This window comes from Mustela lutreola, chromosome 15 (genome assembly GCF_030435805.1).
Source record: "Mustela lutreola isolate mMusLut2 chromosome 15, mMusLut2.pri, whole genome shotgun sequence".
NCBI lineage: Eukaryota > Metazoa > Chordata > Mammalia > Carnivora > Mustelidae > Mustela > Mustela lutreola.
The window spans coordinates 36,854,318-36,880,415 of record NC_081304.1 but is presented as its reverse complement, the minus strand read 5'-3'; the positions used below and the strand labels follow the sequence as shown (position 1 = coordinate 36,880,415).

The window sequence follows — 26,098 nt, the reverse complement described above, 5'->3', positions numbered from 1 at the left end:
CAGGCCTGTGATAATAAACATCAAAATATTTATTATCCTATCATACTTACTGGGAAAGCATGTTTAATCTCATCTTTGGAATAACTACCATATGGCAAGCTCTAATCTGTTGCTGGAAATACAAAGACATGTAAGATATGATACCACTTCTCAAAGAATATGGGTTAGTGAACTGACCAGAATATGGGCTTCCAAGCACACACGCCCTCAGACTGTTAGCATTGGGCACCTCTGAAACAAGGAAATGAAAGGGATGAGATAGTAAGGGGAGCTTTCCATTTTTAGCCTGTGTTTTTTGACTATTATTTAAAAGAAAATCATATGGTTCATTAATAAAAACACTAGGTAAGAATTTATGGAAGTCATTGTTTTCCTGTGTAACAATTAAAAGGAGGAATTGTGGGGACGCCTGGGTGGCTCAGTTGGTTAAGCAGCTGCCTTCGGCTCAGGTCATGATCCCAGCATCCTGGGATCGAGTCCCATATCGGGCTCCTTGCTCCGCAGGGAGCCTGCTTCTCCCTCTGACTCTGCCTGCCACTCTGTCTGCCTGTGCTCACTCCCGCTCTCTCTCTCTCTCTGACAAATAAATAAATAAAATCTTAAAAAAAAAAAAAAAAAGGAGGAATTACGTTTTTTCAAGCCTTTGTTTCTTTTAGGCAGGAATACCAATGGGCCCAATGCCAGCAGCAGGGATGCCTTACCTGGGACAAACGCCTTTCCTGGGAATGCGTCCTCCAGGCCCACAGTACACTCCAGACATGCAGAAGCAGTTTGCTGAAGAGCAACAGTAAGAGACCTCAGGAATCAAGCATAAAGACGCATGATAGCTGCTATTTTAAGAACAGTTCTTTAATGCAGATTTGAAACCAGTACAGTCGTGTCGCATTTAAGATACTTGCAATATATTTTTATATATAAGTTTTAAGCAAGAACAAACCTTATGGATCCTCTAATTCAACCCTATAATTTTACATTTAGGGAAAATACAGTTCAGAGGATGCAGTTTCTTGTCAGCCCCCATCAAATAGTTACTAGCAAAGCCTAGACCCAAATGTAGGCCTCCTGATGCCCCAAGCATTGCTCTTTCTCCTGTACAACACTGCCTTCCCAAGTCAGAGTTCCTTTTTTGTCTACCTCCCTGGCTGTTTTTTGAGGTTATTTTTGAATGCAAAAAATTGTCCCTTTCTTTTGCAAATTAGAAAAGAAATAAATTCATATCTGTAACTTAGGTAAATCATTTTTTGGACTCATTTTGTATATTTCAAAATTAATGGGGAAATAGTATTGTCTTAAGAAAATCAGATATAATTAGCAGTGAGGGTTTTCATTCTAGAAGTATAAGGTGATCTTGCTGAAACTGTTAGAAGTATGACTATAACACAGTTGCTAATCTCTGAAGCTAGTTCTTTACTAGATTGTTTTTCCTTCAGAAAACGATTTGAACAGCAACAGAAGCTCTTAGAAGAAGAAAGGAAAAGACGCCAGTTTGAAGAGCAGAAGCAGAAGCTCAGACTTCTGAGTAGTGTGAAACCGAAGGTAATCTATTCCACCACCGCAGCCCGCCTTCGCCCTGTGTGTGCCTCTCACTCATTCAGGGGATTCTGTCACCTGGGCACCAGCCCAAGCTGAAGCTATGGTTGATTCATTTGGGTCTAAAAGTGAGAATTCTTCTTTTCCTGTAAGACACTATTATTGAACGGAATGGGATATCAACCATCATCATCTCAGGTCTTTTTTACTACCACTGGAATGTTCGTGATCTTTTCTTGGGAAGATTAATAATTGATTTTAATATTAATATAGGATACTTAATATCATTTGTGTCCTGAAGTATTTATAAATGAACCCTTTAATATTTTTGTGTTTTATAGATTTGTCTTTTTATGCACTTGTATACTTACACACTTGTCAGTGTTTTTCTGACTTGCAGAATTCCCTATCAGAAGTCTGTGGTAAAAATATTGAAAACAGACAAATATCTGTACTTTCAGTTTGGGAGGATCTAGGATGAAGTGAGCCATAAGTGAAGATATATGCATATATCTGTTGTCTCTTAGACAGGTGAGAAGAGTAGAGATGATGCTTTGGAAGCCATAAAAGGAAACTTGGATGGATTTTCCAGAGATGCTAAGATGCACCCTACTCCGGCATCACACCCTAAGAAACCAGGTAATTTTACTGTAAAAATTTCCTTTTATTGGAAGGTGATTTTCTGTGTGTTTAATTGACCATTATGTGTGTGTGGAGAGTCACTGCTCATCTCATCCTTCAAGCTGAATAAAGATTTGGATGTTTTAAAATGTATAGGGGGTTAAGAATAGCATATCATTAATAGATGAAGAATTGTTGAATCATTCAGCCAACCAAGTACTCTTTTCTGCTGGCATATATTACGTTGATAAACTTTCCTTAGACCCTTGTATTGTAGTACCTTTTGTAGGTGATATCAGTAGGGAATAATATAACATTGGCACAGTTACCAGTTCTTTCTGGGACAGCTTTAACTCTGTCTTATTAAATTCACTTGATAGATTATATACTCAGATTCTCATTCCAGATGTTCCCCAAAGTAAGATATATAGCAAGCTTGAAAAGAAAATGGATGTAGCAGTCAGAATGAGTTCAGAAAGGAAAAACGTAAATAAAAATGAAAATTATAAGCTAAATAACTACTTAGGAAGTAATTGAAAAATAAATATTGGAATGCTTAAAACTGGAACCTGTGTCGAACTTAGAAGGAGGAGAACCTGGCGATGAATGGTCATTGTTAGGGCAAACACTGTTCTGTCCATATAGAACGCCCTCTTTCGACAACTAGGTGTAGTTTGACAACCTCATTGATAAATAATAAATTGTTTTGGCATTTAAGAGGTCTCAGGAGTTCAGTCAACATGCATGCAGTTAGCTGTTTCTAGTTAATTTTGCTCTGTGCTTATCCAAAAAAAGATTTTTGAAGCAAGCTCAAGAAGTTTCCAGAGCTTCTCCAGTTAGGGACTTAACATAAAGTACATTAAAAAAGTTTCCAACCTTTTACCCACCAAAGACATCTATTAATACCCCTGCCCCCACCGACTGTTTACTTTAAGATATGGAATATACAGACCATCACATAATTTTATACTCTTCTTAATCATATATATCACTGTTGAGAGTTTATAAGCCAAAATATATATGACACATAGATTAACATAATTCCAGTCAAATGCAAAGAAACATTGGTTTAACATTTGCAGACTTACTTCTGGTAAATAGGGTCCATTTAAAAAATACTCATAGTAGCTCTCAGTTTTCCATTATTACCATTTTCTACCAGTGCTGGTCTGAGAACCCAAATTAAGAACTTAAATCCAGGGCACCTGGGTGGCTCAGTGGGTTAAAGCCTCTGCTTTTGGCTCAGGTCACGATTCCAGGGTCCTGGGATTGAGTCCCGCATTGGGCTCTCTGCTCAGCAGGGAGCCTGCTTCCCCCTCTCTCTCTGCCTGCCTCTCTGCCTACTTGTGATCTCTGTCTGTCAAATAAATAAAATCTTTAAAAAAAAAAAATTAAATCCATACTTGTGTAACCATTCTTAGGAGGGGTTGGAGTTCGTTGGGTCATGGCTTTTTGGGTTTTTTTGTTGTTTTTTTTTAAAGATGTTATTTATTTATTGGACAGACAGAGATCACAAGTAGGCAGAGAGAGGAGGAAGCAGGCTCCCTGCTGAGCAGAGAGCCCAATGCAGGGATGCAGGGCTCAATCCCAGGATCCTGGGATCATGACCCGAGCTGAAGGCAGAGGCTTTAACCCACTGAGCCACCCGGCACCCCAGCTTTTTGTTTTTTTTAAACAAAATTAAATAAGACAACAGTTTTGAATATTCATTTTGCATCTTTCATAAAACCTAGAAGCAATGAAGATTCTATTTTATGAATCCAAAAGAGAAGTGTCCAGAAGAGAAGCACGTGGTATCCCCATTTTTCAGATGAGAGCCTTTTTTAAAAAAGATTGCTCCAGTGGCATTAGACTTTAGTAAATATTAAAGCAATTTAAAGTAGTTAAAAATGTGAAGAAGCTTTACATGTAGAAAACCCTAAAGACCACCAAAAAAATGTTAGAACTAGTAAATTAATTCAGTGAAGTTATAGAATACAAAATCAATATGTAAAAATATGTTGCACTTCTATACACTAACAGCAATCTATCAGAAAAATAAATTAAGAAAACGATTTCATTTACACTTGCATCAAGTAGAATAAAAAACCTAGGAATAAATTAAGCCAGGAGCTGAAAGACCTGTATACTGAAAACTTGAAGTCATCGATGAAAGTAATTGAAGAAGACACACACAAAAAAGGAAAGATACTTTGTGCTCATGGGTTGGAAGAATGAGTAAAATGTCCATGTTACCCAAAGCAATCTACAGATTTCAGGACAATTCCAATCAATATTCTAGTGGCATTTTTCACAGAAATAGAACAATCCTAAAATTTGTGTAGAACCACAAAAGACCTCAGAGAGCCAAAGTGGTCTTAAGAAAGAAGAAATCGGGAGCACCTGGGTGGCTCAGCGGGTTAAAGCCTCTGCCTTTGGCTTGGGTCATGATCCCAGGATCCTGGGATGGAGCCCAGCATTGGGCTCTCTGCTCAGCAGGCAGCCTGCTTCCCCCGGCATCCACCTGCCTTTCTGCCTACTTGTGATCTCTCTCTTTGTCAAACAAATTTTTTTTTAAATCTAAAAAAAAAGAAGAAGAAAGAAGAAAGCTGAAGGCATGACATACCCTGATTTTCAAAGTATATCACAGAGCTGTAGTAATCAAAACAATATGATACTAGCATAGAAACAGAAACATAGATCAGTGGAACAGAATAGAGAGTCCAGAAATAAATCCAACATATATGGTCAATTAATTTATGACAAAGGAAGCAAGAGTACACAGTGAGAAAAAGACAGTCTGTTCAATAAATGGTGTTGGGAAAACTGAACAGCCACATGCAAAAGAATGAATCCAGATTACTGTCTTATACACAAAAATTAACTCAAAATGGATTGAAGACTTGAATGTAAGACCTGAAACCATAAGACTCTTAGAAGAAAACATAGGTGGTAAACTTTCAACATTAGTTTTGGCAGTGATTTTTTTGGATCTGATTCCAAAATCAAAGGCAACAAAAGAAAAATAAACAAGTGTAACAACATCAAGCTAAAATGTTTCTGCATAGCAGAGGGAACCATCAACGAAATGAAAAGGCAACCAACTGAATGGGAGAAAATATTTGCAAATCATATATCCATAAGGGTTGATATTCAAAATATACAAAGAACTCATACAGCTCAATAACAACAACAACAAAAATCTGATGAGAAAAAATGGGCAGAGGATCTGAATAGACATTTTGCCTAAGAAGACAAACAAAATGGTCCACAGGCACATGAAAAGATGCCCAACATCACTAATCATTAGGGAAATGCAAATCACATTGCAAACTATAATGAGATACCACCTAACACCTGTTAGAATGACTATTATAAAAAAAGACAAGAAACAATAATGTTGGCAAGGATGTGGGAAAAAGAGAACCCTCATGCCTTGTTGGTGGGAATGTAGGTTGGTACAGCCACTGTGGAAAACTGAAGATTCCTCAAAAAATTTAAAATAGAGCTACCGTATGATCCAGCAGTTCCACTACTGGGTGTTTATCCAAAGAAAATAAGAACACTAACTCATAAAATATATACACACCCCATGTTCATTGTAGCATTATTAAAAATAGCCAAGGTATGGAAGTAACCTAAGTGTGCATTGATGGATGAATTGGTAAAGAAGATATGGCTGACTACTACTCAGCCATAAAGAAGAATGGAATCTTGCCATTGGCAAAAACATGGATGGACCTTGAGGGTATTAGGCTAAGTGAAATAAGTCAGAGAAAGACAAATACCATATGATTTCACTTGTGCCTGGAACCTGAAAAACAAAATAAAAGAAGGAGAATAGAATGGTAATTGACGGAGGAAAATGGGAGGTGGGTGAAATTGGTGAAGGTGGTCAAGAGGTTCAAACTTCAGCGTGAGGACTACAGTCAATATATAGTGCATATTTGAAAGTTGGCTTAGAATTCTCATTAAGAGGGGCCTGGGTGGCTCACTGGGTTAAAGCCTCTGCCTTCAGCTCAGGTCATGATCTTAGGGTCCTGGGATTGAGCCCCGCATTGCAGTCTCTGCTCGGCGGGGAGCCTGCTTCCTCCTCTCTCTCTGGCTGCCTCTCTGCCTACTTGTGATCTTTGTCTGTCAAATAAATAATGAAAAATATTTTTTAAAAAAAGTTCTCATTAAGAGAAAAAAATTTTTTTGTAACTGGTGACAAATGGTAGTTAGACTTATTGTGGTGATCATCTCACAGTGTATATACTATTATGGAATCACTGTGTTGTACACCTGAAACTATGTAACTATATAGTTATAACTACCTGTATAACTATGTAGTTATATGTTAACTATGTAGTTATATATGTAGTTATAACTATACAATTATAAACTATATAATATATATTAGCCATACCTCAACAACAAAAAAGGCCGGTTGAGAGGCACATGGTTCAGTTTGAAGCTGGCTGTGGATGATGGATGGGCAAAGCTAGAGATAGTCAGGGCTGATGTTACTTACCTTCATCTGTGTATCTGTGTGTGACTCTAGTTTTTAAAAGTTGATTTATTTAAAATAAATTTTTTGGATTTTGAAAAAAGAATGTGAAGATGCAAAACCAATATTATTAAATGAAGTCCCTATAGGCAAGGCTTATTACATAAGTAAACCTCACATTTAACAGTAAAGAGCTGCAATGATGTATAGACTTTAGAGCCAAAGATCTTTTAAACATAGTCCTCAGTTGGGGTTTATCATCTTAAATTGACCTTTGAGTTGTTTGACTTAGCACTTTATGGTGTCCTGATTTTGGCTTTTTACGGTACCACCTCAGTATTTTGTTTACAATGTTCTGTAATTTTCATTCCTCAAGTGGTAACTTCACTGACGTGAACTATGTATGCAAAGTATATGGGTTAGGCGTGGTATATTTAAGATGACAAGAATGTATTATGCATTGTTTCTAACTGGCATAATGAAATTTAATCATCAGAGTACATATCTGTCCAGAATGTATTCAGCAGCATGAAGGAGGTAGGTTCTCTAAAATGTGGCACATACTGGTGTGAGAAATATTATCCAAACAACTGACTTGGGTGTCAAAAGTCATCACCACTTTGATGTAAACTGTTAGTGGTCTCGGGGACAAAACTGGTATGAACCTAATAAAAGAAGGAAGGGAATTTTGAGTTTAAATTTTTTTGTTTTTGAACAAAATGTGAAATACCTATAAAATTGCTTTTTGAAAGAAAAAAATTGTGTGTAAATAGACATCGAAGTGTTTTTCATTCATTTAATAATTCCATTTGACTCTCGTTGCATGTTAGTTCTTGTTCACCTCTGCTATTCATGTTTCAGTATATTCTTTTGGAATTGTACTACATCTTAATTTCTTTTTTCCTTGTTGATTTTCATTTCCGTGTGTTTCATTGCCATTTTCCATTTTGCAGATTATCCCACATCATCTCATTCTACTAAAACTGTCTCCCCATCATCTGCCTTTCTTGATGAAGAAGAATTCAGTGACTTTATGCAGGGGCCTGTTGAAGTGCCCACATGTGGTCCTTCTTCCACTTCCCAGCCTTTTCAGTCTTTCCATCCCACCACCCCACTTGGCCAGTTGCATACACAGAAGGCTGGAGCACAGCCTCTCCCTCCAGGTCAGATTCCAGTGTCTTTTGCCTTACATGGTGTCCCTGGGCAAATTCCTTCTTTCTCTACTGCTGCAGCCTCATACAATGTACAGAAAGCAGGTAACTCCTAGAATATTAATGGAACCATTCTTAAGATAATCTTGGGTAATTTATTTCTCTTATGTAAGTAAAATGATACACTGTTGTTGGTAAAGAAACATGTACCTGAATGTATGACTACTACTCAAATTCACTAAAATAAGAATCTAGATTTTTTAATTCTGGGGGCCTCACATTCTAGAAAAATGTTTTAAAACCCTTGCTCTTAAATAAGGAGCTATTTAAACCATCTTTGAACTTTAAAAACAAATAGATTTCTACAGAGTACTCTTGTTTGAGAAAATCGCCAATATTGAGAAAATCACCAATATTAGAATATTTCACTTTCTAAAATGAAAGTGAAGTTACTTTCACTTTAGAAAGTGTTCTCTCTGGTTCAGTGGTAGAGCACTTGGGGGTCAGAAGCCTGGGTTCCTTATTTATTGTCAGTGTGTCCTTGGACAAATCTTTAAACCTACCTTAGTTTAGCACTTGTGAAAAGATGGGGAGGGTGGGGACAGTTAAACCTTCATTTCTGAGACATAGATCCTAGCAGACATATACTTAGTCCAAACTTCCTCAATAGGCAGATGTAGAAACACACCCAGAGATGACATGATTGGCCAGGGGCCCCCTAGTAGTGAGTAGAAGTGTCTCTATCTTGTGTAGGTCTCCAGAAGTAGCACCCCTTCCACTCTACCATTCTACCTGCCAGCCCATAGAATTCTTGAGAACTGAAGTAGGTAATGATATTTAAGTTCTCTAAAAAGCTCTAAAGTCTTTCAGGTCCTATACAAATGTGTAGTGATTGAATTATTTCAAAATTTACACTATGTGTGGCAGGGCCTACCCTTGAGAATCTGGGGATGGAAATGGATGGTTGAAAACAAATTTGCAGTTATATACAAATTAACCCTTCGTGCTGTTTGTTTAGGCCCTTCCTTGGAGGAGAAGCTCCTCGTATCTTGTGATATAAGTACGTCTGGGCAGGAACAAATTAAATTAAATACCTCTGAAGTTGGGCACAAAGCCCTAGGCCCAGGTTCCAGTAAGAACCATCCCAGTTTAACGACCAAAAACGGGGGTGCTGTAGATGGATGTGTAAGTGGTACCACCACTACAGAGGCAGAAAAGACTTCAGACCAAAACCTGTCCATTGAAGAGAGTGGTGAGCTCATGAAATATTCAGCAAAAAGTTGATTTAACCAAATATCGCTCAAATGCTAACACCTTAAGCATTAATCTTCAAATGAATGCTGCTTGATTTTGCTAATCAGTATTTTGCTTAAAATACTTCTAATGCATTCCTTTCTCCAGTTAACCCCTACGATTTTGCTCTGAATTCTTTTGGCACAGTTATTCCTTTTAAAAATTTTGTGATAACCAGTTTTTCAAAATCAGAATCCTTCCTCATTTTAAATTTCTTTTCCTTTTATTTTATAAAAACTCTTTTTCCCGTCTTACACTTTCTGTTCTTCCATAAAGGTTGAAAGTTAAAATTTAACTGGAAAAGTCACCAATGAGAAATAGTTTTGTTTCTCTGAAATAAACCATGCACACTGCTGTCTAAAAAAATCCAAGTTTTTATAAACTCAGCTTGTAGAGATGAATTAGAATTTGCGTGGCCTAGGAGACAAACTTTTAGAGGATTTTTCTGAACAAAATAAAAATTAAAAATCCTATACATCTAAGGCAGCAGTGTCATCATATTCAGGTAAAAAAAAATCAGACTTTGCAAAGAAATATTATTAAAAGCTGCAAGGAGAGCTTGAGCAATTACATTTTTTTCACGTGTGTAATTTTTAAACTACCAGATGTTATGTTTTCTCCTTTAATTTATAATACATGTGAAATGTTGCAAGCCTCCTGTGATTCAGAATATTGGTTTGGTACATCTTAGTTTTTTTTGCTTTCTCTTTAGGACATAGTTAATGTACAAGAGTTGTTTAGAAACCAAATCTTTTAATCGTATTGGTGACTTTTTTTTAGTATCTTCGGCCAGCACTCTTCTTATATAAAAGGGTGACTCAGGGCAGTTTCCCCATCTTCTGCATGGATTGTTAGGTACGTTAAATAACGTCTCTTATCTCCTAGGTGTGGGAGTATTTCCCTCACAGGATCCCGTTCAGCCCAGAATGCCTCCTTGGATTTGCAATGAGAGTTTGGTTCCAGGTAAGAAAGCTGCTTTGTCCAGCATTCCCATCTGGATATTTTACTTTAAGTGTTGAAAACAGAGTTGTGGATATTTACTCTTGTGGTTACAAAATATGCAGAAGGAATTTTAATATTTTTCTTGTTTATTTTTTTCTGAAAAAGTACAGAAAATTTAAAAGATCTGATGTTTAAGATAGCCTTATATGTAAAATAGCTATATAAATGTGGGAGAAATGTTTTGCATTAATATTTTATTGACCATCATAGACTTTTATTTCTAAAAGCTTTGCTTAGATTTATCATGCTTTAAAAGATATTTTTATTTCATAGATTATTAATAACCTCTCAAGAATAGTACCAATAAGGGTGCCTGGGTGGCCCAGTTGGTTAAGTGTCTGCTTTCGGCTCAAGTCATGATCCCAGGGTCCTGGGACTGAGTCCCACGTCAGGCTCAGTGTTCAGTGGGGAGGCTGCTGCTTCCTCTTTTCTGCTGCTCCCCCTGCTTGTGCTCTCTTTGTCTCTCAAATAAATGTATAAAATCTTTAAAAAAAAAAAAAAAAAAGTAGTACTAATACATTTAATGTAATTTTCTGAACTCATGGTGATTTTATATTTTAAAGTATATTTGTCTTATGATATATGATATTATATGAAGGGGCGCCTGGGTAGCTTAGTTGTTAAGCGTCTGCCTTTGGCTCAGATCATGATCCCAGGGTCCTGGGGTAGAGCCCTGCATCAGGCTCCCCTGCATCAGAGCCCTGCAGCAGGGAGCCTACTTCTTTCTCTCCCATCCCACTCCCCCTGCTTGTGTTCCCTCTCTTGCTGCTGCATCTCTGTGTCAAATAAATAAATAAATAATCTTTTTTCTTAAATGTGAACTAAAAGACCAACTGGCATTTTTTTCAACATTGGAAGGTGGTGTTTACTTTTTACTTTAGGTATATTTTTACTGCTGAGCAAAAAAAAAAAAAAACCCTTAGGTGCATATGTTGTGATTGCATTCAGTTGCTATGAGGAAATAACTCTATTGAGCTGTGGCTGATGCACCCACAGTAATGACGATTATAGCAGCATGTGTTAATGGGTCTTAATATATTGTAACATGTGTGATTTGCTCTATTTTGCCAATCCCTGAAAACTGCATAAAAGTAGGTTTTCTTCCAAGTGCCCATTAGACAATCTGCATCTTCTTCCTCTCTGTGTTCAAGCCAAACAAACAGAACCCAGATCCAGTATATTTTGAGTTCCTTCCATTTTCTGCCAGCTTGTATTTCTTTCTCCCTCCTTCCAAACATACATGCACACATTATTTCCTAGCCAAAATATGTGTTTTTTATAGCCAGCCTACTAACCTATAATCCATATTTAAATCCTGGATATAAATTTTTTGCTTTAAACATTTTTTTTTTCTGTCTGCCTTAGCCCTACCCACTGTCATCCTCCAAAATGCCTCTTAAGTAGGATTGCCAGATTTAGCAAATATCATATACAACATCCATTCAATTTTGAATTTCAGATAAATACTAAATAACTGTTTAGTATAAAAGTATGTCCCGTGTGATATTAACATCCTTTATTTTATATGGCAACCTCATCTCTAAGAACCTTTCTCATTTTGTCCTTTGGAAACCCCATTTGTTGTGGAAAAATTCCTCAGCAATCCCTTCCCTTTTTTCTTTTTTATTTATTTATTTTTTAAGAAGATTTATTTATTTATTTGACAGAAAGAGATCACAAGTAGGCAGAGAGGCAGGCAGAGAGAGAGAGAGGAAGAAACAGGATCCCTGCTGAGCAGAGAGCTGAAACTAGACTGGATCCCAGGAGCTTCGGACCACAACCCAAGCCAAAGGCAGAGGCCCCAACCCACTGAGCCCTCCCATCCCTTTTTTTTCAAACATGTATTCTGCTCTATCAACTTAACTGAAAGTTGCTTTCTCTGAAGGCTCTATTCCCGTAGTACCTTACCCAGTGCTGTTTTTGCTCAGAGCCTCTAACCCACTGGGGGAGGAGACAGGTGGTACTGGTATAGTTCTCGCCTCCCCTCTGCTATTTTCAGACTCTTCCCACCACCATTACTCTACAGCTCTGTTGATACTGCCTCTGTCTTAGTATCGTTACTGTCTTCTCTTGAGCACTAAGACTTTCTCTGACTCTTAGCCCCAAATCTTCATCTTTGGGACCAAGTTCCAACCTGTCTTCTAAGCTGCAGACTCTCTTTTTATGTTGGATATTTCTGCTTGAATAATCTTTACAGCAGTTCAAACCCTGACATGGCTTCGGTTCTGTTAAAGCAGTTTGACTAAGGATTATTCTTGTGTCAGCAACAAGGGCAACCAAGAGCAGTCACCGTTAATATGTTTACATTTGTAATCTGGTCTTTCCCTTGATAGATGCCTATAAGAAAATTTTAGAAATCACAATGACTCCAACTGGAATAGATACTGCTAAACTTTATCCCATTCTGATGTCGTCTGGACTTCCCAGGGAAACTCTTGGACAGATATGGGCCTTAGCTAATCGAACTACACCTGGCAGACTGACTAAGGAAGAGCTTTATACTGTTCTCGCCATGATAGCGGTAACACAGGTAGATGTTGTTTCTTAAGTTAGAGCAAAAACTTTTCAATATAAATCCTATTGACTACAATGTTGAAGAACTTCCTGTATGTCAAAATTTAGATTATTTTTAGGATACAGTACTTCAAAATGTATAGTTTTATATGCACATTCTAGCAGTATATTCCTTTGTTTAAAGACTGTTTAGTGTATTAACATTCTCTGATCTAACTGTACCCTTTCTGAACTTGAAAGTTATTCAGTAATAGATGAAATTACGCTTCTTGTTTTTGAAGGCCTTGTTTAAAATTCCTTAAATATAAAGTATTCTTGATCTGGTAGCAGTTTTTCTCATAATACAAAATCATTTTAAATGATTCGATTATAATGAATCATCTGAACTTGTCAGAGAGTACAGTGTCACCATTGAGCTGTGTTAACCATTTCTTTGCCTGATACTAGGTTTACATGACCTTGTAAGTTATTTTCTTGTATCAAATTCATGAGTTTTGGAACTCCCGGTTGGAAAGCTTTCAGAACTACTTGTATATTTAGGTCTCCCTTTGCTGAATTTAGATTGTATGTGGTTTGCAATCCCCTAAAATGTTCCCATTTTCCTTCTATTCTGTATAGAGGGGTGTTCCTGCCATGAGTCCTGATGCTTTAAGTCAATTTCCAGCCGCTCCTATTCCAACTTTAAGTGGCTTTCCTATGACTTTGCCTACTGGGGTGAGTCAGCCAACTGGGATGTCTTCAGGCCCTGCAGGCTCCATACCCCTCAACCTCGGACAGCCAGTTATGGGCATTAACCTTGTTGGACCAGTTGGGGGAGCTGCAGCCCAGGCTTCTAGTGGCTTCATGTCATCTTACCCTGCAAATCAGGTAAGTGGAGAAGCTGTGTATATTCCAAATAATCCCTGAAGGTGAATCTGGACAGCTTTTTTTCCAAGGATGCAGAGAAGATTGTTGTATTATAATGGACACTGGAGGTGAAAATTAAACAGTAGTAAAACAATACAAAATTTAATTTCTCATTGTTTTAAAAAAATGAAGAAATTTCTTGCACCTTAAGGGATTTGAATTTTGGCTAAAAGTTTATATAGTTCTTTTTAGTATATTCATTTTAAACATCAAGCTTAATGAGGTTAACTAAATTCCTAGACTGTGTCTTTTGGAAGAGCTACTAAACCTGAAATTCAAATGTTTCCATTTATTTTTCACTTCTCAGATTAGCAAAAAGTTTAGAAAACATAATAGTGTCAGGGAAAATGGTTTGCTGGTACAGCCTTCTTGGAAGGCAGGTTTGGCAATAGCTACCCAAATTATAAATGTCTGTATTTTCTGACCTCGCAGTCACACTGTTAGGAATCTGTCCCATAGAAATAATAACTCAGGGGCACCTGGGTGGCTCAGTGGGTTGAAGCCTCTGCCTTCGGCTCAGGTCATGATCCCAGCGTCCTGGGATCGAGCCCCACATCGGGCTCTCTGCTTAGCAGGGAGCCTGCTTCCTCCTCTCTCTCTGCTTACTTGTAATCTCTGTCTGTCAAATAAATAAATAAAATCTTTAAAAAAAAAAAAAAAGAAATAGTAACTCAGATGAACAAAAATATGCAAGGATATTTTTCACAGCATTGTTTGTTAGAGTAAAAAGTTAGAAATAACTAAATGTCCCTCAGAGGAAGGAAGGTTAAATAAATTTGGCTTCATCCATATAGTGGTAAACTATTTTATCATTAAAATGAATGAACTACTACATGTACAACATGCAAAAAATGTCCACGTTATAATTGTAGTATAAGCTCATTTTTCTGTAAAACAAGTGAACTGTTCACAGTTCTTAACTTTCAGAGCATGTGATTAGGAGTCAGTGTTCATTGTTGATTTTATACATATTTTAATGGATTATATCAAGCTTGTATCACTTTTGTAATTCACATCATGTATAAAATGTTTTTTAAAGATGGCAGATTCTCAGTAATAAATGTGATTTAGCTGTTTTTATAATTTTTTTTATTAACATATAATGTATTATTAGCCCCAGGGGTACAGGTCTTTGAATCGCCAGGTTTACACACTTCATAGCACATATGATTCAGCTATTTTAAAATTGTGTAGATTAGTTCGTTTGCCAGAAAGTTAGTTCTTGTCTTGTATCTAAAAATACAGGACGGGGGTACCTGGGTGGCTTAGTCAGTTAAGCTTCTGACTCGATTTTGGCTCAAGTCGTGATTTTATGGGTGAGATTGAGCCATGTGTCAGGCTCCACACTGGGGGTGAAGTCTGCTTAAGATTCTGTCTCTCTCCCTCTCCCTTTGACCCTCCCACCACCCCACCCTGCCCCCGCAATAAAAAAATACAAGACAGATTCTTGCTTTGGATACTGGAGTTGTGTTATATCTAAAGTGTGTTCTTCTAAAATTAGATAGTCATGCTTACCTAATTTAGGTACCTAAACTGGGAGATTTAAAAGGTAGTTTTTGAGTTTGACAGTTGTAAATTTGTTATTTACTCTTGTATCAATTCAATCTCTCTATTTAAATGTCCTCTATAAACGTAGGTGGTAAAACCAGAAGAAGACGACTTCCAGGATTTTCAAGATGCTTCTAAGTCAGGCTCCCTTGATGACTCATTCACTGATTTCCAGGAGTTGCCTGCTTCTTCAAAAACAAGTAATTCCCAGCATGGAAACAGGTAAAAAACAGTTGGATATAGTTAACATTGTGTCTAATAATTGAGAAAGGGGCATCTATAGTGAGAAGCCTATGTAAGAAAGTTAAGACTTCTTACTCTCGTGCTTTCCTTGATTATTCTCTCTTTATTATTGTTTTACCCTTGAAATTTTTCTCCACATTGTCCACCCAAAACTTTAGCACTACCATTTCCTCCTAGTACACACCACTTGCCAATATTTTTTTCTTTGCCTGTGCTATAAGCCTGATTACAGGGGCGCCTGCCTTCAGCTCAGGTCATGATCTCAGGGTCCTTGGATTGAGCCCTGCATCGCATCGCATCATCAGGCTCTCTGCTCAGCGGGAAGCCTGCTTCCTCCTCTCTTTCTCTGACTGCCTCTCTGCCTACTTGTGATCTCTGTCTTTCAAATAAATAAAATCTTTTAAAAAAGTAAAATTTATAAACCTGATTATAAAAATAAACCTGATTATAGCCGAGTGTACCTGTATGGTGATGACTTCATGTTCTCTTATCAGAAGCAAGTCGTTGGCTGTTGAAAAGTTTTTTAGACAGGGCCACATAACATGATATTTTTACAGTATAACATGCTGTTGATTTTCCACAGAAATAATAATTCAGAAATCTAAATGTGATTATTTATTCATTTCTCCTTTATGTTTGATATCAGTGACTTTTAGGCCTTCAGATTTCTGTTCATTTTTTTGCATATATAGTTACATAACTGTTTCTGTAATGCTTGTGTACTAGCTTCACTTTTAGGTTATGGTAACTGACTCAATATGTTGCCAGCACCTTTCCATTATTTTTTAAAAGTTTTTAGGGGTGCCTGGGTGGCATTGGGCTCCCTGCTCAGAAGGTTGTCTGCTTCTTCTCCCTCTCACCCTCCTTGTTCTCTCTCTCTTTCTCTCAAATATATAAAACCTTAAAAAAAAAAAAGTTTTTAGATACTACTTCTTCCATAGAGTAGAATATACCAGACTTTGAGCAAGCAGTTAGGAATTTCTCTGGTTATTTTTGGAACTTGTTTCTGTTTGGATACGTTTACCATTTCTCTTACGTTCCTGTTTATGCAGTATCATTTATCTTTTCCATTTTAACCAATTGATTATCTCTTAATGCTTCCTGCGTATACACTGTAACAAGAACTAAGGGATAGGCTTTGTAGGTAACTACAAATTAAGAAAAGAGGGGTGCCTGGGTGGCTCAGTTGTTAAATGTCTGTCTCCGGCTCAGGTCATGATTGCAGGGTCCTGGAATCGAGCCCCACATCAGGCTCCTTGCTCAATGGGAAGCCTGCTTCTCCCTCTTCTACTTCCCCTGCTTATGTTTCCGCCTCTGGCTGTCTCTCTTTCTCTCTCAAATAAATAAATAAAATCTTTTTTAAAAATTTAAAAAACAGATTTGGAAAAGAATTATTATCCTGATTTTAAGAATTTGTCAGGTAACCATAAGTGCCACAGAGGAGAAACATTTGAAGGGTGGGACTATAAAATAACAGTGATTTCCAAACCCACTACAGTGGCACACAGTTAACCAATAGATACATAATAATACTTCTTTTTCCTGTCTCTTCCTTCAAACAAAATATATATGCTCTACTCTCTAGAACCTACCTGAATGACCCAGGGCATCTGCTGTTACCTGCATAACATTAGATTCAGTGTTTTCCTACTCAAAGCTAAATAAAAATGTGTTAAAAATCACTGTTCCCTTCCTTGGTGAATCAGGTCACCATATCCAGTCACCAAATCAGAAACATGTCCTTTATCTTTAGTTCCATGCTCTCTCCTCTACCACCACCAACTCTGTCAGCTCTGCTTGGCATGGAAAAAGGCTGGATGTGCTCTTGCCCCTGCCTGTCCTCTCGACCGTTGCTCTTCCCCCACAGCTTATGCTCCAGCCGTGCCATGAGGACTCTGCACTGACCGTACTTTTTCAGGTTTCTGACCTTTACCCTTCTTCAATCTGAAATTCTCTCAAGAGTTCTTTCTGGTTCTACTTCAAAAATCAGTTTAACATAGGAAGTGTTTACTAACCTCTCTGCATCAGTTGGCACCTCAAAGATGAGGGCCCTCCCTCTTTACTGCCCTGGTGCCTCATAGATGTCTGGGCCCCGATGACTGGTTTATCTGTTTCCCTTACTAGGCTATTGTACTTGATGAAGGTCTTTCCTGGCAATATTTGTAGTCCCTAGCAATATTATGTAATTAATAAAGGATTATTGGGGCACCTGGGTGGCTCAGTGGGTTAAAGCCTCTTCCCTCGGCTCAGGTCATGATCCCAGGGTCCTGGGATCGAGCCCCGCATCAGGCTCTCTGCTCAGCAGAGAGTCTGCTTCCTCCTCTCTGCCTGCCTCTCTGCCTACTTGTAATCTCTGTCTGTCAAATAAATAAATAAAATCTTTAAAAAAATAAATAAATAAAGGATTATTGAATGAAGGTGTTGCAGTATGTAGGTTATAAACCAAATTAGTGGTTTACTCCTCCGGGGAAAGAAAAAAAACCCTTAGTGGGTGAAGTTGAAGTTTGGGCATAGAAAGCTTTAAGATGTTGGCCTAGTCCAAGATTCATGGGATATTAGCAATTTTGTGTGGCATTATCTCCACATAATAGTTTACTTTCATACACAGTCATACTCTGTAGGCTTTTTTTTTTTTTTCAGTTCTGACTTGATTACTTCCATGCTTACATGAAAACATTTTGCTCATGTCTAAGAATCCACACTCATTGTTTATTTACACATTGAAAAACATTTACTTACCATCTGCTATATGCCAGACATTGGGGTAGGCACCAGAACTATAAAAGCAGAAAATGCAGTTCCTGCTATAAAGAAGCTGAGTTTTATCTGGGTATTTATTATATCTGATAAAAAATTCTCTTAGAATTGGTCCTTCAGTCTTTTTTTGTGTGTGTGTGTACCTGTATAATGAATTCCCTAGTTTATGATTTATATTCCATATTATGAGTTTATTTTAAAGGGTTGTTTGTTAAATGATGATATAAATGGCTAAGGCTAGGTGAGCATTTTTTTTTTTTTTTTTAAACAGGCTCCATACCCAGTGTGGAGCCCATCACAGGACTTGATCTCAGGACCCTGAGACCAAGACCTGAGCTAAGACCAAGACTTGGACTCTTAAAGGATTGAACTACCCAGACACCCCTTGGGCAGCACTTTTAAGCAAAAAATGGGCATTATTTGTCCGAGAAGATGAAAAGCCAAGTAAGGTGTTAGAAGTAGGCTGGGGTGGAGACTCCTGTTAGTCTGTGAAAAAAAAAAAAAAAAATCTCAGTTAAGGGCAGCACCAATGTGGGATGGCTTATGATTTATGACGTAATTTGTAAAGTATTTTAGAGATAAGAAGTGGCCTGAGGAAAGGGATCCCGGCTACTGTGTGGGGTAAATTCAACTGCCATAGTAATCCTATGATGAGATGATGAAAGTACTCTGGGTTTAGAGTCAGGCACTGAAAAGTGTGCGCTTGAGAAATTGGTCAGACTCAGTGTCGAACTGAGTGTCAGAGGAGAAATAGCACTTGAATCAGCATGAAAGGGAATGTGGAAGTCAGCAGTGTCGTTCATTTATCCATTCCCAAAATACTTAACTGTGAGCCAGCACTGGGGAGCCTGGAACAGGAAACACCACAGACCAAGGATAAAAGAGTTCAAAAAGGATTAAGGTGGAGGGGTTTTGAATTGGTTAGCCTCATTTTACTTTTTAAGTGACAGTATTTAGTGTGGTGTCTGTCCGATCATATTGGGGTTGGGGTGTCCCCAAATGTGAGGTGATAATCAGGTGGAGGCCAGTGTACGGGGGGTGAAAGGATTCCCCCCAGGCAGAACAAAGGAAATAGAATTTATTGAATACACTGCAAGGGAGCAGCAGGCTGGAGTGCAAAGGAGAGACCACCAGGCAGTGGATAGGAGCTGTTTTTATTTATGGGTTTTTTTTTTAATTTTTTAAAAGATTTTTATTTATTATTTGACAGAGATCACAAGTAGACAGAGAGGCAGGCAGAGAGGAGCAACAGGCTCCCCGCTGAGCAGAGAGCCTGCCGTGGGGGCGGGGGGGGGGGGGGCACTCTATCCCAGGACTCTGGGATCACCACCAGAGCCGAAGGCAGAGGCTTTAAACCACTGAGCCACCCAGGCTCCCCATGGGAGCTATTTTTGAAGGGGGAAGGTGGGGTAGTGTAGCCACAAATGGAATTTTCCCTATTTAGTGATGTTGCCAAATAGCCCATTGGTCTGTTAGGGCCTGTGGATGTTTTCAGCAGAGGGCTTGTCTCTACTCGGCCAGGTGGTCACTGTGGGCCCTTTTGCCTTGATTAAGTTTCCATGACTCAAGCCTGTTTAGCAGGCTTGCATTTAACAGGGTAAGCAACTCAGTAAAATCATCAATGACAGCCACATGCAGTGAGTGTAAAACAAATGGACACACGGAGAAAAAGCAAAATACTTTTTTTTTTTGGTGGCCAAATTCTAAGTCTTATCTTTCAACAGAATGCCTCGTCTTATTAAAAGAATGTACCTCTCTCACTGAGTATCTTTCACTAATATTAAAGAGTAGAAATAACAGTTTTCATATTTGGAATAGATAAATACTTTATGTAATTGGCCTAAACACTGTCATGGTGATTACAGTTTGGTTTTTTTTTCCCCTAAGAATTTCAGATAATTAAAATGAATTATTCATTTGTAATATGCAAAATATTACAGTCTGAGTCAGCAAGTTTTTTTTTTTTTTTGAGTGGAATTTTATTTTGTTAACTTCAATCAGTATTTCATTACCTTGAAGGTCCTCTATTTTTTTCCAATCCTGAAAATAATTTTAAAATTAATAAAAATCAATTATAGGTCATATTTAGTAGATCTTACCAGTGGGCTTTACAAGGCTGTAACTGAAGTTGGCAGTTCAAGAAAAACAAATAGGTTGTTCAACTTTGTGATTTTTTTCCCCCTCAAGCATTAATTACTTTTATTTATATGTAACATTCTGCTCAATGAGTTGTAGTTTAATTGTTTATGGAGCTTAAAAAATCCACCTATAATGTATAGATGATGACCTGTTTGTCAAGATCAAATACATTGCAGCTGTTTGGTAGAGGTGTGAAATTATAATATTTCATAGCACTAAGTCCTATAGCACTGTGGACCTTCATTAGCATGCACGTGCGGGAGCTGGGTTTTTTACCTTGCTTGTAGGCCGCTGATAAGACTATTTAAATGACTGTGGAAGATTTTTGCTTCAGGGCAAAGAACTCAATAGAAATCCATTTATATAACTTGTGTGTGTGGTATTGAATGACACAAACTAGTGGTGGAACGTAGTCATTCATATGTAAAGTTGTTCTTCCAGGGAGCTGTCTGGGTGTGATAAGAAAAAAGGGGGGGCAGTGCTTTTATAGTGTGTGTTTAAGCCATCCAAGAATTACCCACACAGATAGTACTCATTACACTATTTTTCCATCCAGCGAGAAATATGTCCACAGGCAAAAGTATCTTTATCTAATTTTAAGTGAATGTTGTTTTGCTACAAAGATAGCTTCTGGAAGCGCTGATGTGATCCTTGTAAAAATGTAAATTGTATTAATTCTACTGCTGCTTATCAGATGTGTGAACTTCTGCCAGTAAGCAATGCAGTAAGATCAAATAAGAACAATTTACATCTTGGCCTGAACATTTCATAAACAGATGTTTATCTTAACTATTCTACCTCTGCAGTCTGAACTCATTTCAAAGAATAATTTACATTAAGGTTAACAGAATTTACTCTAAAATATTGGGTGTACATATTTGGAACAGTTCACTTTTGCCACTTTACGGACCTTAAGTTAAAATTCTAGGAGGTCATCATTCTAAGAGAATCTATTCCCAGTGCCATTCCAACTGTTTTTGTGGCTTACGGAGATGATTAGATGGTCAGTGTAGGTCTGACCCCTCTTCAGATAATCAAGCAAAGAATTATCACATGGGTGGTGTGTCAGTATATTTTTCCAAGAAAAAAGGATGTTTAAAAAAAAAAAAAAGAGCGTTCTCCCTTCTGTGGTGAATATAAATAGTTTCTAACTTTTAAAGCAAGGAGCCATGAGTTTTAACCAGGTAGTACCTATTTACCATTTCAATCCTAAGCTTCTACTTGATGATAAGGGAAGGATTCAGTGTTCTTGTCATTAAGAAACATTTCATTTTCCCTTATAGTGCCCCTTCTTTGTTGATGCCACTTCCTGGAACTAAAGCATCAGCTTCGATGGATAAATATGCTGTGTTTAAAGGAATTGCAACTGAGAAGTCCTCTGAAAATACTATTCCATTTGGAGGTAAAAACACATTGTCAATTCATAAACCTATGAAGGTAAACCCATTTTAGTGGTGACCTTTTGTGAGAAATGTATAAAATGTTTACACCATGTGTCAAGTATGTATGACTAATCCAATCTACCTTACTTACTTCCTTGAGTTTTAATATCAAGATTCCTAAACTTTTTTTTTTTTTTAAAGATTCCTAAACTTAATGGACTTTTTGTCTTTTCATCACAGAGCCTGGTGATAAATACAGTGCTTTCAGAGAACTCGAACAGACAGCAGAGAGTAAATCTTCAGGTAAGCTTTTGATTCCTTAAATGGATAAATTACTTCTGGGTTTTTTTTTTTTTTTTTAATTTATTTATTTTAAGTAACCTCTACACAGATTACAAGTAATCTCTACATGGGGCTTGAACTCATGGCCCCAAGATCAAGAGTTGCATGTTCCTCTAAGCCAGCCAGGTACCCCTCGTTTTTTAATAAAAGATATTTTTAAGTTATTTTATTAACATATAATGTATTATTTGCCCCAGGGGTACAGGTATGTGAATCATGGTTCTTTCAGTGATACTTCTGAACATATCTTTGTTATATTATGTGTAAGAGGATTTTTTGGCTTTGTGCCACTACAAATTATAAGAAGCAAAATATGGTTCAGCTATTGGAAATTATTTTCTAAAATTAAGGGCAAACCCCCAATTGAGGCAATTTCTTTTTTCTTTTTTTTTTCTCAAGATTTTATTTATTTATTTGACAGAGATCACAAGTAGGCAGAGGGGCAGGCAGAGAGAGAGGAGGAAGCAGACCCCCCACTGAGGAGGGAGCCCGATGTGGGGCACCATTTGGGGCTCTATCCCCTGACCCTGGGATCATGACCTGAGCTGCAGGCAGAGGCTTTAACCCACTGAGCTACCCAGGCGCCCTGAGGCAATTTCTTTTGAATCTAGTGTGTTCTCTTTCACTGGAAGCCTTCAAGCCAAGTTAGACTTCTGTATCAAATGGAGGGCTCTGACTGGTCTCCTTTATTTTAATGTTTAACAAGAACTTGAACTGTTTTCAGTCTGTGGACTATGCAAAAGTAGCAACCAGTCTTTTTAAGATTTTCAGAATTGGCTATAATTTAATAAGATAAGAGGAATTTATAGATGGGCTTAGAGTAGAAGGGAATATAGAATGATAGTTTGAGAGCCATATGTATAAAGACTGGAAGTTGTATTTGTGGTTAAAAACTAACCTGATATGTAGGGTTTAGATAATCCATAGATAATCCATAATGGACATAATCCATTATGTCCTTCCAAGTTTAGCTGCACATGCTATGATATCTGTATACTCTCAGGAGGATTTCTTCCTGAGTACAGTGCCATCCATATTCTACGTTTGTGTACTGAGTGCTCAAATTTGGAACATTCTTTGATAATCATTTGTTCTCACCCTTCTGTCCAAGAGGGTGGGAGTGGGCAGGGGAAGTGAGAGGAGATAATAGGAAAGGTAATGTATGTGTGAAAGTTCAAGGAATAAGTGTACTTCTTAGGGTGCCTGTAGATCAGTCTTTTAAGTGTCTGCCTTCTGTCCAGGTCATGGTCCCAGAGTGCTGGGATGGAGCCCGGCATCAGGTTCTTTGCTCTGCAGGGAGCCTGCTCCTCCCTCTCCCTCTACTGTCCCCTGCCTCACTTGTGTACTCTCTCTCTCTCCCTCTCTGTTGCAAAAATAAATCTTTTTTTTTTTAAGATTTTATTTATTTATGTGACAGACAAAGATCACAAGTAGGCAGAGAGAGAGAGAGAGAGAGGAGTAAGCAGGCTCCCCTTGGAGCAGAAAGCCCGATACCAGGTTCGATCCCATGACCCTGGGATCATGACCTGAGCTGAAGGCAGAGGCTTTAACCCACTGAGTCATCCAGGCGCCTGCAAAAATAAATCTTTAAAAAAAATTTTTTAATGTACTATTTAAGTATCTATAAAAGAGAAACCCACCAATTCTAAAAATATTCTCTCTCTTATAGCTGTTAGGTTCCAAAAGTGTTTCCTTGTTTCATTCTAGCCTTTAGGATGTAATAACTTTTTTCCTCAGTGCCTGTGTTAAGCACTAGGAGTACAAAGATAAACTTTAGAGGAAACTTGGGGCACCTGGGTGTTTCAGTCTGTTGAGGGCCAACTCTTGATTTGGCTCAGGTCACAATCTCTGTCCTGGGGTTGCCCTCAGCCGGGAGTCTACTTCAGGATTCTGTCTCCCTCTCCCCCTGCTCAGTCACATGCTCTCTTTCTCTAAAATAATAAATCTTTTTAAAACGCAAAAAAAAAAAAAAAAAAAAAATCCGCAAAACCCTAGAGGAACTTGGGCTTGTTAGTTGGGTTTGACTCCCAGCAGTGCTTTCCTCACCTACCTCTCAGGCCAAGGTGAGTTTGGAGTAAAGAGCAAGGTTTAATATCAGAGTTCTTTGCTTAGGGTGGTAGTAAAGATCTTATCATAGGTGTACTGTTCCTGGGAAAGACAGTGGTGCCATCAGAATGGAAGCAGTACCTTCGTGCTGCTCTTAGAGAACTGTAGTAACAGAACCCCATACTGTTACTGCCATGTGTGCTGGCTTGCTTTCATTCCTGTATTAACTTTAACTCAGAGTTAGAGAGTTCCAGGTAGAGCTGCCAACTCTTTGTTCATTTTAGGAGAATATATTTTATTCTGTTCTCGTTAAAAATACATTGGCCCAGGGGCACCTGGGTGGCTCAGTGGGTTAAGCCTCTGCCTTCGGCTCAGGTCATGATCTCAAGGTCCTAGGATCAAGCCCCATGTCAGGCACTCTGCTTAGCAGAGAGCCTGCTTCCCCCTCTCTGCCTGTCTCTTTGCCTACTTGTGATTTCTCTCTTTCTGTCAGATACATACATACAGTGGCCTGAATGCATCAAGTATGTTAGTATCATAGAATTTATGAAAAATCATGTAGTATTGTGTTCAGAACTGTGGTTTTTATAGGTTACTAAGTGACAGATTAATATTATTTCCTTTTTTCCTACTACTACAGTTTAAACTGTAAATTTAAAGAGATGAGGAAAATACTCTGTATGGAGAAGTGACCCTTCTTATTGAAGTTTTAGCAACAAGTGACCTCTTTTGAAATGTTTTCAGGGCCTAAAAAGTGACAAGTAGAGAGGGGAATTTATGAGGATTCAGAGAATTAATGTATCCTCTGATATGGAAGTTGCAACTAATTTATTTGCCCCAAAGTTCCCTTTGTTTTTGAGCTTATAAACCCACCTGTTTTTCTTTCTTTTTGAACCTTTCACCCAGCTTCCATTTCTAATGAAAATATTTACAATTCATCAGTAAGTTTAGTTTGCTGTGGTGATTTCTTTTTAAAAATAACAAAGCAAAACTTGTCAATTTCACAGATATTTCAAAGTAGCACATCAAAAATTTAGACTGTGACAAAATTGGCTGCTTGTTACATTTTCATTTACAAAAATGATACAAGTATTATCGGTAACATACTTATCCAAAATTGTGGGTGATTTTTTTTTTAAGTTTTACATATGCTTCTCCTGTCAATTTGTGAAATTGACTTTAGTTTTATTAGTCATATGTCTTAAAAACATAAAATACAGAAATTTTGAATGCTGTTCCTCTCTTTCTAAAATTTCCCTGATAATATTAAGTAGATTTCTTTGTGTTGGTGAATTATGCTGGTGAATTGATTAAATCAGCTTCCATTGTTTTTTTCCATGCTTTCTTATGATATATCAAAGCATATATCATGTTACAAACACAATATATTTAAAGTTTGTTTTATTTTAATGACAGTTTTAAGAATTAGATTTTGGTTTGAAATACAGTTTTTTTTTTTTTTTAAGATTTTATTTATTTGACAGAGAGAGATCACAAGTAGGCAGAGAGGCAGACGGAGGGGATGAAAGAGAAGCAGGCTCCCGGCCAAGCAGAGAGCCCGATGGGGGGCTCAATCCCAGGACCCCAGGATCATGACCCGAGCTGAAGGCAAAGGCTTTAACCCACTGAGTCACCCCGGCGCCTCTGAAGTATACTTTAATAGCTCATTTGTTTCTATATCTCATTTTTAGGGACAAACAGAATTTTAAACTGGACAAAGAAATTAAAGCCTTTATTTTAGTTTATAACTTTCCAGAAATAGCACTCACATTTCCAAATAAGTGATGTTGGTATAGCTATATTTATATTTGGTTTATCTTTTGGTTTTCATTATTTGGTAAACCTAGTAGATTTTAGGGAAGACCTTTAGACACCACTAGAAAAACTAAGATCATCTGCATCCTAACCTCATACTTATGAGTGATAATGTTACTCTAATAATAAAGGAACTCTATTTAGAATCATGGGTCTAGGGCGCCTGGGTGGCTCAGTGGGTTGAGCCGCTGCCTTCGGCTCGGGTCATGATCTCAGGGTCCTGGGATCGAGTCCCGCGTCGGGCTCTCTGCTCAGCAGGGAGCCTGCTTCCGTCTCTCTCTCTCTGCCTGCCTCTCCGACTACTTGTGATTTCTCTCTGTCAAATAAATAAATAAAATCTT

At 37.8% G+C, this 26,098-nt stretch overlaps 1 protein-coding gene across 14 annotated transcripts in view; it reads left to right on the top strand.

Annotated features, from left to right (window-relative positions):
• The window catches only part of SYNRG (synergin gamma), an 85,793-nt gene that overhangs the window by 26,121 nt on the left and 33,574 nt on the right, over nt 1–26,098 (top strand). For 5 of the 14 annotated variants that reach the window (XM_059149718.1, XM_059149723.1, XM_059149722.1 and 2 more), the window contains exons 4-14: nt 657–787; nt 1,431–1,536; nt 2,058–2,169; nt 7,573–7,875; nt 8,789–9,022; nt 9,949–10,026; nt 12,399–12,595; nt 13,198–13,446; nt 15,122–15,255; nt 21,456–21,574; nt 21,795–21,857. In XM_059149718.1, coding sequence (XP_059005701.1) covers nt 657–787; nt 1,431–1,536; nt 2,058–2,169; nt 7,573–7,875; nt 8,789–9,022; nt 9,949–10,026; nt 12,399–12,595; nt 13,198–13,446; nt 15,122–15,255; nt 21,456–21,574; nt 21,795–21,857 — 1,726 coding nt within the window. The remainder of the gene's footprint in view (nt 1–656; nt 788–1,430; nt 1,537–2,057; nt 2,170–7,572; nt 7,876–8,788; nt 9,023–9,948; nt 10,027–12,398; nt 12,596–13,197; nt 13,447–15,121; nt 15,256–21,455; nt 21,575–21,794; nt 21,858–26,098) is intronic. The other 9 variants (XM_059149727.1, XM_059149730.1, XM_059149731.1 and 6 more) reach the window with 4 other exon arrangements.